General features: G+C 36.3%; 1 protein-coding gene across 2 annotated transcripts in view; it reads right to left on the reverse strand.

The window, feature by feature from the left end:
- WDR25 (WD repeat domain 25) overlaps window positions 1-8,137 on the reverse strand; it is a 60,943-nt gene extending 52,806 nt beyond the window's left edge. The window contains exons 1-2 of one of the 2 annotated variants that reach the window (XM_005149549.4): window positions 8,092-8,137; window positions 6,881-7,653 (exon numbers count right to left, since the gene is read on the reverse strand). In XM_005149549.4, coding sequence (XP_005149606.2) covers window positions 6,881-7,594 — 714 coding nt within the window. In that variant the 5' untranslated portion in view covers window positions 7,595-7,653; window positions 8,092-8,137. Of the gene's footprint in view, window positions 1-6,880; window positions 7,654-8,057 lie in introns of both variants that reach the window. The other variant, XM_031049489.2, reaches the window with a different exon arrangement.
- Window positions 8,138-10,738: the final 2,601 nt, after the last annotated feature.

Raw genomic sequence — 10,738 nt, forward strand, 5'->3', positions numbered from 1 at the left:
GTGGCTATGCTGGAGGGGAGGACAAGATTGCTTATTACTTTACTATAAGCTATTTCAGACACACTTAGTACACAGCTGAAAGAGTTCTCAGTAGAAAAGAAGTGCAGAACTCAGCCATTCAAGACAGATGGGTTTCTAAGAAAAACAGATAAAAACTTAATATTTTTGATATTTCTGTATGCAGTGACACAAGTAACCAGAACTCTTTTTAGGTAACATGAGAAAACAGAATCTTTCCCTCCATGTCACTGTTAAGAATATACAAAAGTCACTTTCCACCCTTCTGAATTTCCAGAGAAAGAGGTTTTTGAAATAACACTGTCACAAAAGCCATGCTCCCAATGGATGTCACCTGTGGCCACTTTGCACCTATTGGTCAATGTCAACCAAATTTCACAGAGGCTTTGGTATTTTTCCCCTGAAGACTTGATCAAACTAAGCAGCTGAATAAAAGAGAAAAACACAGCAGAAGCCTCAAAGTAGAGAGAAATCGAAGAGGATCTACAGCCAGCCTCAAGATACAGCCAGACTCCATTAATTCTACAGCTCTTAGAAGAGCTACATTTTCTGAATTCTTCTCTAATTCCCAATTCTAGGGGGAAACACAGGTATATTAGCCATGAAATACCCATCTTCTCCAGGTCTTCTCCCCTATAGCCACATCCTCCAATATGACCTTGAAGCAGTAAAAAAGGCTTTGCAAGACCACCTGAGGTACTACTTTTGTATTCTTTAACTAGATAGTAATTCAGGAGAAATTTCCAAGTGTAAAGAAATACTAATGCCCTTACAGAACTGAAAACCTAACACAGCACTGTATTTTTGCCCTGATTTTGATTGTTTGGTTGGTTTGGAGTTTTAGTTGGTTTTGGTTTGGGGTTTTCATTTTGTGGGTTTTTTAGCATCAGTTATCACACAAGTGTTAAGATAAATTCTGATTCAAAGTAGGACTGACTTTAGTTCTTGTTACTGCAGAAAAAAAAAAAAAAAAAAAAAAAAAAACAATGGCCTATCAAACAGCACAGAGATCAGGATGGTGTTATTTATACAGAAAACGTACTCCTTTGAAAAAAATCCTTTGAGGCACAAGAGTGTGTCAACTACCAAAAACATAAAATAAACTATACAAGTCATCTCCAGCTGTGGATTCTGAGAAAGTGAACAAAGGCATTACCAGGATCTCTGTTTCCTTGACAACAGCATAGCTGGAAACAAAATAATTTAAAAATACATCCCCATGTAACAGTGATTTCTAACCTTATCTAGGTATTAACATGCCAAATGTGGAACAACCCTTACCTACACATACCTTTGGGATGAAGAGACCAAAATCCACCACCTTCAAGGACTGTTCTTTGCTGACTTGTGTTAATAGCTTTTGCAGAACAGTTGTGTGAGAGCTAGCTATAACATCTTCACCTTCATTATCATCTAGCCATAAGCACAGTCAGAAGCTTTAAATTATGGTCAAGCACATTCCTTCCATTAGCAAGCTTAAAGTGATTAAAAAAATTATACTTAGTTCTAAATGGACAAGGGAAGAAAGCCAGAACAAGGAATCATAAAGAAATGTTAGCTTTGCTTTTTCAGAATAGTTTATTTAGTGGCCTCTTCAACAAGAAAGCAAGCTTTTCTCACACATCTAGGTAAGCAGCACACAAGCTCTGGAATATAGGTGTTTGTCACTTCCAAGATAAAGGGAAGAACTGGTTATTTTGAAAGTATAGGATTTGAAACGTACCAACATCAGAGATATATCTTTTTTAAGTTCCAGTTAAAGTGGAATATATGTATTAAATAGTATAACTGCCCCAAATTCTCATCTTATGCATCAGTTACAGTCAAAGGAGCATTGCCACAATTAGATTTTAAAAATTAATCTAAGAATTGCAATACTTAGGGTACCAGCAGCACGATAGCTAATAATACTTAGTGAAGACTTTGAATCTAGCCTAGCAGTGATAGGGCTATGGCCACTTGACAGCTATGCATGAGTGCATAGGAGATATGCTGGCAGTTTAAATTTATTCCTCATTAAAAACACATGCATCTGACAGAACAGTGAAAGAAACACTGCCTATTTCAAGTTAATTGTGTGCAGAATGGTTGAAAACTGCAATATTAGTTTGTTACCTCGAGGCAGAGTAACAGCAATAACTAGGAAATCTGCATTGCTACCATCAGTGCTACACATATTATAGGGATGAATAGAGGTTATCATGTTCCATTGCTTTCAGTCCAAAACAATAGACCAAGAATAAAAAATTCCTGGAATATATTACTATGCTCTCTTTCTCCTAATGAATACACAACTGTAAAATACTAAAAGGTTTTGAAAGTATGAATAAAAATGGTATTTATCATAGTACTTGATATATTCCTGGAAGCAAAATCATTAAATATCACCATTATGGGTAATATACCACTCTAGATCTAATGATCACCGAGTCTCATAAAACTGAAGAAGTATGTGAAAGAGAACTCTTCAGATATCAAGCTACAAAGATTAATGACTTTGGAGCTCAGAAATCCCCTGATTTGAAAATAAGCATAGACAAGAAAAGGACATAAAGGCACTATAAACCTTTGATGCCTTTCTCTAGGCATCAACTTATGGACCCTACTAGAGACTGACCACTGGGCTTAGACAGAGCCTTGGTCTGTCTGAACCAGTATAGCTGTTCTTGTGTTCTTAGTCATGAGAAGCAGGCAACACCTCTTTTCAACAGGCTGACATTATTAACTAATTTTAAAGACTTTTACTTTCCTTGTATAGATTTAGCTACAGATTTATAGATTAAATGGAAACACAGTTCAACTAGTCAAGTAGGGAAAAAAATACATTAGAAAAACTTCCAAAAATGTGTACAAATCATCCCATTAAAGGGCTATTAATATATATTTTGTGTACTGACGAATCACATTACTTTCTTTCCTTGGTCCTGTTCATCAATGGAGGATAAAAGTGCTGAAAATTAAAAAAAAAATACTTTGCAACAGATAAGAATATCTACTGTAATGCTCTAAACAGAAAATCAGGGACATACAAATAAGAGTTTAAAGATTATATAAAGATGTTACCCTAATTTTAAGACAAATGAGGAAATATGGAATAATGGTATGCGACGCTTGAAGTTATGAACAATTGCTAAAAAGCCAAGTCCAGTATCAGTAGCTAGTGAAAATATTTACATCTCTGTGGCTATGTAATTACAAGGTTTTCCAAATAAAAACCACTAACAATATGAATGCAAGATAGTGGTTTCTGCAATTGGTAAACATGTCTTGCAAGACACATGCTACCCAAGGCAAATAGCTGTATTCAACAGTAACCTGTGATTTTGGATTCTGTATTTGGGGTTCTGAACCAAAAACATGTTAACTATCCACACCATGGAAACATAGTACTAACAGTGTTGAGTCACAAAATTTATGCAGAAAATATTAGATGAGATACTAAAATCACAAACACTATTTTGGGGTTTTAAGTAGGCAAAACTAAAAACAAGAGTAGTACCCTAATTTTCATTTATGGCAGGTATTCAAACAGAAGGTAGATAAGAAGTGTTATCCAAAGAAAACAGATTTAATCAACTGTGTTTCACAACCCTTAAAATATATACTTAAAAGTAAAAACGTAAGCCACTGACAATACAGTTAAAATGTAATAGTGAAGAGCGCTGCCAGAGCAAGAGCTCTCAGCAATACTTTCACTAAGAATCAGGTTTCTTGCCCCTTTCTGCAGCTGCCTACACTGGAAGTACTATCTGCTTCACCTCCTTGGAATTCTAAGAAAATAGAGGGTAAAAGACTTGTCAAAGCCTAGATCTAAGCTTCCCTCCTCCATTCCTTACAAATTTAAGATTTAGCATGGAATAGTCTTGTATTAATGCTCTGGATTTGAAAAGCTGTGGGCAATTGATCGCAGTATGTATCACTTCCCATATGAAGATCTACCTTAATTCCAGGTTTCTATGAAATCTTCTTATACTTTTTGCAACACAAGCATAAACTTTCCGTTTTGGTCTTTCAGCACACAACATGGAGGCAATCATTAAATTGTCCCAGTATTTAGAGGCACAGTTTAGTCACCATCCCTTTTTAAAATGCTGAGGAGCCCCATCTGCTGGTAGAAGTATTACTAGAGAATTACAGCCCTAAACTGGTGATTTTTTTTTCAGTTGTACCACTTGATAACAGGCTTTTTTTAAACGCAGCAATACACAAAAAAAAAAAGCAAATACTTTAAATGAAAAATATAAAATTTACTGAAATAGTACATGAAAATTCTAAGAGGAAAATAAGCACATAAGAATGGATAAAAGATTAAAAACTGCAAAACTGTTTGGCTAAATACTACAAAAAATGCATTCAGCTAAAGATCTTTTTATTTAAGCACAACTTAAACTATCATACTCAGTCAGATATGCTTAGACAGAACTCTTAGTTCTGAAAAATCTCCACTAATATTGGACTATTCAAAAGATATATGTCCTAATGCATAGATTGAATGTAAGGATTAAACCCAAGATATTTACACATTAAAACATTCAGTCACATCTATTCACATGACTAACTGGAAGTACAGAGTTTTGCGGCCATGGATTGCCTACTCTCTCTGATCATACAGGGATTTTAGGCTTCTAACTCTGTTTTGAGTTTTATCTGAATCATATGTTGAAAATAAATAGTGCAAACATCTTGAGTGCCTGTAAATTCCCATTAAAGAGAAAGAGGACCAGCTTCCACTGCCCAGATTTAAACTAGCAGTTCTAAGCAGGTGTTTTTGGATGAAAACAGCAGAAAAAAAAAAGGTAAACTGTGGGAAGGTACGGGATTGGGGAAAAAAAAAAAGTGCATCTGTATCTTCAGTCGGTTGCTTTATGCTTATATCAGAAAATGCAGAACTTCAGGCAGCAGCAACCAGCCAAAAAATTATCAGAAGATAACCTACTGATGTCATAGTCATTATAGATTTATGGACTTGTGACCCTAGAAAGTTAAAGAAATTAGTTTTGTAACATCAAGTCAATACTTTATCTAAACGTGCCCTCTGCTGGCCTGAAAGGTACTTGTGTAAGGGTGCAAACTGAAGATCCTACTGCTCATACCACTACAGTCTTCAAATTCATTAAGAAATAACAGTAGGAAGCATTCATGGGCATTTCTGTATAGGTAACCTTCCAAAATATGGAAGTGTGTTTTCACATACTTTGTAACAGTCACATTATTACGTTATTAAAGTTTTACTCACATGCTCTGAAGTGTTGCCACTTTTTATATTAAATTACCATGGTTTGGGGCACCTAGAGCAATTAAGTTTATTAAAAAACCAACTTTAATGCTAAGGAATGCTTCCAAACAGTAATCTTTCTTTCTTCTTAGAATACAAGATGGGCTATTACTTCCATTTTTTAATAATTTTACATTGCAATAACAAATTTGATTTTAGATTGTTTTACCAAATTTAATACATCCATAATTCCTCTTATCAGTAAAATGAGCCTCTGGGGTAGTAAACAAATATTAAACATATTGTGTAACAATTTAAAACAAAAAGTCAAATTCAGATATACTGAAGTTAGAGGTGCATAAAGTTTCATACAGTCCTAATTTAAATTGCTGTTTACCAAAAACATCCATCAGTACTTTTTGCATATCTTAGTGTCTTCTGTCTAAGTCAGTTCTTCAAGTAACACCCAAGATTTAACTTATTCAATATATCAAAGAATACCTGCAAAGAAAAACAAAAGTACTTTTTTCCTCCATTTAATCTTTAAGAGAAAGACATAAAAAAAATCTTGGGAAAGAAAATGAAGGAGGAATTACCCACTGTTCAAAGTATTCAGGCTTTGGTGTGATGGTGTGATATGTTATGCTGACTACAGAAAAAGTGAAGTGATTACAACCAAAGAGAAGATAAGGCAACTGAGAAGAGTAAATTAGATTCATGCTGTAAATCTGGACTTTTCTGCGAGCATCAGTGATTTAATAGACCCTAGGAGAAAAAAGCAAAAAATCTGTCCAACATTCAAGACCATCACTGCTTCAAAGATGCAAAGTGAGCACATATAGGGTCCCATGGCAAAACTGGGGAAAGAGGAAAAAAAAAATTCTAAGAGAAGTCATACAAAAGCCAAACTAAATGAAACTCCAATTCTCCACTACCAAGTTAAACAGCAAAATAGTTTAAAAGAAACAAACAATCTCAATTTTAAGAAGAGAATTTAACAGTATTTTTTCCTACATGAAATCAGAATTTAAAATCAGGTTTTAGAAGCACACGGATTCTAAACACAAGGTGTTCTTCTTGCCTCTTTACATACCAAGGCTTACTTTAAAGGGTCAGATTTTAAAATAATTGTACCTGCTATGTTAAATACAATAAAAAGCATGCCTTCCACCAAGAAGGACACTTTCTGTATGCTCTTACCAAAACCATGTGCCTGTGTAAACCCACTTCAGGCCTAAGGTCTGACAGAAAGGTAAAGTTCCTCAAAACATTATTCCAGTATCGGCAGTCAATTGTTTAATGACTGAAGGCAAAATCTGTAGTCAGACCATAGTGCTTATGGCCATTATGAAACCAAAGTAGGAAATAATTAAAATATTAATACGCATCACAAGAAATGACCTAGCAGAAATATAACTTAAGATCTAAAACACTGACATGACCAATACAAAAAAAAAAATGTAGGTATAGTGAAGGATCAGGCTGCAAGTTTGTAACCTGCGAATGTACTTAAAAGTAACTCCTCAAATTCCAAATACATTGGAACTGTTAAATACACACAAGCAACGATGTTATTCCCAAATCATTATTTAATGGTGTACTTTAAAGTTCGATGATTGATCCATAAAACATCTTATTCTACATTACCTTGACTGTTTTGTCCATAGAAGCAGAGAGAAGCATGTGACTTTGTTCCCGTACAGGACACCACTGGATTTCATTGACAGGGCCACTGTGTTTAGACATGAATATTAAGCTTTTGGGGACTTCAGTTAATTTATATTTGGATCCCAAATATGGCTTAATTAATTCAGAGATCTTTCTCAAAGTCTGCTCTCCTGATATGCCTAGCTTAACATCGCAATCTGAGTTTTCTCTCTGATCACATTCTTTTTTCTCAGGCATACTGGAATTTTCTTGACGCAATCTTTTAGGGATATACGGTCTAATCCCTTTTATGGCAATAGTACTGTCTTTATGTATTCGCTTGTGGGAAATGCCATTTCCAGAGTTTGTTGAAGAGCTTGATGCTTGTTCATAGTTTTTGTAGGACATACATAATGCAGTATGGACAGGGTATGCTCTTTTACAATAAGGAGATGTCAAATCAGCGTTGTTATTCTGTACATAATGCTCAGAGGCATCTTCACAAGCAGTGCTTGTGCCAGAACAGTCCATGTTCTCAGTAGGCTGCATTTCATATGTAGATTTTGTACTCAAACTACCAGGTGCAAAGTACTGAACACAATTCACAGAAGAACTTGGCTGGCTTGTTTGTTTGCTGGAAGTACTGGGGACTTCAGTGTTTTCAGGTTCTGTCTCAGAGTCTGAATCATCATAAGCAACCAGTGACAAACTCATTATGGCTAGACACAGCAGACTCCAGAAATCTCTGTGCTGAAATCCTCCAAAAATATGATCTAAAATAAAGAATCAATTATTCAGAGCAAAATTTATTAGTCTGCACCTTGAGTAACGTAAGGATATAAATATGGGGTTTTTTTCACAGAAAAACCCATAACTTTTGTTACTCTTTCTCGTGGTTTAAACCCAACCAACAGTCTCTCTCACACACACACACCCCTCTTTCTTTCCTTCCCCACCCTCCCCTCTCCCAGAGGGATGAGGAGGAGAATCAAAAGAATGTAACTCCCACGGGTTGAGATAAGAACAGTCCAGTAACCAAGGTATAACACAAATCACTACTGCTACCACCAATAATAATAATGATAGAAGAAATAACAAGGGAAGAGAATACAATAGCACCCGTCAAAATGAGCCCAACCCAGAAGACAGCAAGCCCTTCTGAGGAACTCCCAGTTACCTCCCCAGGCATGACGTGCTGTGGTGTGGAATACCTCTTTGGCTAATTTGGGTCAGGTGTCCTGTCTCTGCTTCCTCCCGGCCTCCCCTCCTCCTGGGCAGGGCACAAGATTCACAAAGTCTTTGGTCAGAGTAAACATTACTTAGCAACAACTAAAAACATTGGTGTTATCAGCTATGTTCCCAGGCTGAAAGTCAAAACACAGCACTGCACCAGCTACTAAGAAGAAAAATTGGCTGCTACTGCTAAACCTAGGACGCTCTTTATTAATGGAATTTATTCCTCTATTACAATACATGTGCACATTCAATTATGCACCACCATTTGCCTCCAAGCACTTTACATACATTTTTAATGCACTGCAGAGATGCATTTGCATACCATAAAATAATGAAAATGAGTATGAAAAGGAAAACAAACTTGCAAAATAAGTACTGCAAATCACTTTCACCTTACTTGCAGTAGCACTTACCCTCATACACAGAAAAAAGATAGTAATTAATTATGCAGTGTTTTGGTGTGTACATTTCAAAGAATACAAATACTACAACTATTTCGGACTCGGTCTAACAACATCTATTTTTTAACAGTGCAGATGACTTGAAAGAAATATGAAGGGGTTCAACTGGCAACTAAAAAAGTAAACATGTTTTTGACCCTATGATTCTATAACACATTCAGCAGCCTTCCAGTGTGAGGAAATTTTCCAAATGTATACACACAGCAAGTTCCACAGCCTTTATTTTTACAGGACAGAATTATGCCAGAAACTACACTGAATTTGCTGTTCGCATTTGCTCACAGAAAAATAAGAGCATACTGTGGAATAAATTTTTCCAAAGTGTGTGTGAATTAGAAATCTCATACAGAGACAGTGTATGTAACATGCTGAATAACTCATCACCATAACAATCCCACCTAGCTTCTGCTAATAATGTAGATGAAGCATGTGGACTATAGGGTTAACTACATTCAAACAATTCATCTGTCTGCAGAAATAATCTTTCAACCTCTGCTGTTTAGAAGCTCAAGAAGCACTGCTAACTTTCAGTTGCTAACATTGAATAAATGGGACATTTCATTTCTGCTTTGTTTCCTTGCCCAGCTGCTAGCACTCATTATGCTAAAGTGATTTAACCCATACCACTTTGAGATCAGCTGCTGAAATTCTTGGTTTAAGTCGACATATAAACTGTCCTTAAAAGCATCTTGATTAAAATGAGAATCCTGTATGAAAGTCAGTATCTATGTAAGCATCTGCAGAACTGATGCCACAAATGTAGGACCTCCAAATACTACTCCAGGAGTAGTAGTACTCTGGAATTTGTAAAGATTACTCACTGAACTTCAAAATTAGATCTATTTGAATTAAAACAAGAATGCTTCATTTAACCTATAAAAGTGTTACATTACAGGCTATGGTCTAAATTCTGTAACGAAATTCCAAGCATAAACGTGGAAGACAGGTTCCTATGAACCTCATAACAGATCTTTCCAAAGTAAGTGATCAAGAGTTTAACTGGAACAAGGTAACCAACATTTTGGCACATAAAAGCATCAAGGTCTCCCTCTAGAGGACATTTTGTGTGTATCTGAAGTGTATGACAGCTGAAAGTGAGAGCAACCAAGAACAAGGAAAAGTTCTTTTTCTAACAATACAACTTCATTTATTAAACCAGCATCTCACTTAAACAGTGTAAAGGAAAAAAAATAACTAGTGATTCAGGAAAACTTAAATAACAATTCAAAAACAATAAATTGAAGACTTTAGTAGCAAATTGAAATTTCTTATCAAATCAATAGTAACTTTGCAGGACTCCAATAATTGAAACAAGTAGTTACTATTTGCATTGCAGTGCTGGAAACAGGACCCAGGCAAAAAGCATCCTGTTTAAGGAACAAATACAGTAAGAAGCTGACCTCTGGCTGAAATCTATAAATGAAGATACACAACTGGATTGGGCTGGATTTTCAAAGCTACTGGAGTTTGTTTCACCACCAAAAAAAAAACCCCTAAGCTGAGATTCAGAGATCATGTCTTGCACATGCATGGTTAAAAAGTTTCCTATGACAAATAGAATGAAGCCATCCCATTACATTTGGTTAGCAATGGGTCAGATAAATCCTTCCTCTCACACACATCACTCATAAGCATTAGTATTTTTGTAACAGTAAGACAACTCTGCCACCTTAAGATTTCCCATTCAACCTCTGCTTTTAAAAGAAACACCACCCCAAAGTTTGTCATAGTGCCCCAACTGAAGAAAAACACAGGGGAAAAAAAACACAGAATGTACTTTACTGGAAGCATACTGTAAGTAGACCGAATTTATTAACAACAGGAGTTACAATGCACTGAGCTAATAGGTAAATTTATGAAGTTTTGATTTTCTTTTTCCCATGACCAATTTATCCGAATGCATTAAACCAAAAAGCGTTAGGCTTGCACGCACAACGCCACACACCAGCTAAGACACCACGAAAGGCACCAGAGATACGACGTAAGAAGTTGGAATAGCACTGCCAGCCGCTCACGGCGGGATTAACTCGCACCCCGCCAGGACAGCCCCGAGTCCTCTCCAAAGCGGTTTCTCTCTGCCGCCGCCCCACAGCCCCGAGGGGGGGATAACGACCCCCAACCCACCGCCAGAACTGCCCAGCCCGAAGGAGCAGCACAGCGG

Source organism: Melopsittacus undulatus, chromosome 4 (assembly GCF_012275295.1).
Source record: "Melopsittacus undulatus isolate bMelUnd1 chromosome 4, bMelUnd1.mat.Z, whole genome shotgun sequence".
In the NCBI taxonomy this organism is placed as follows: domain Eukaryota; kingdom Metazoa; phylum Chordata; class Aves; order Psittaciformes; family Psittaculidae; genus Melopsittacus; species Melopsittacus undulatus.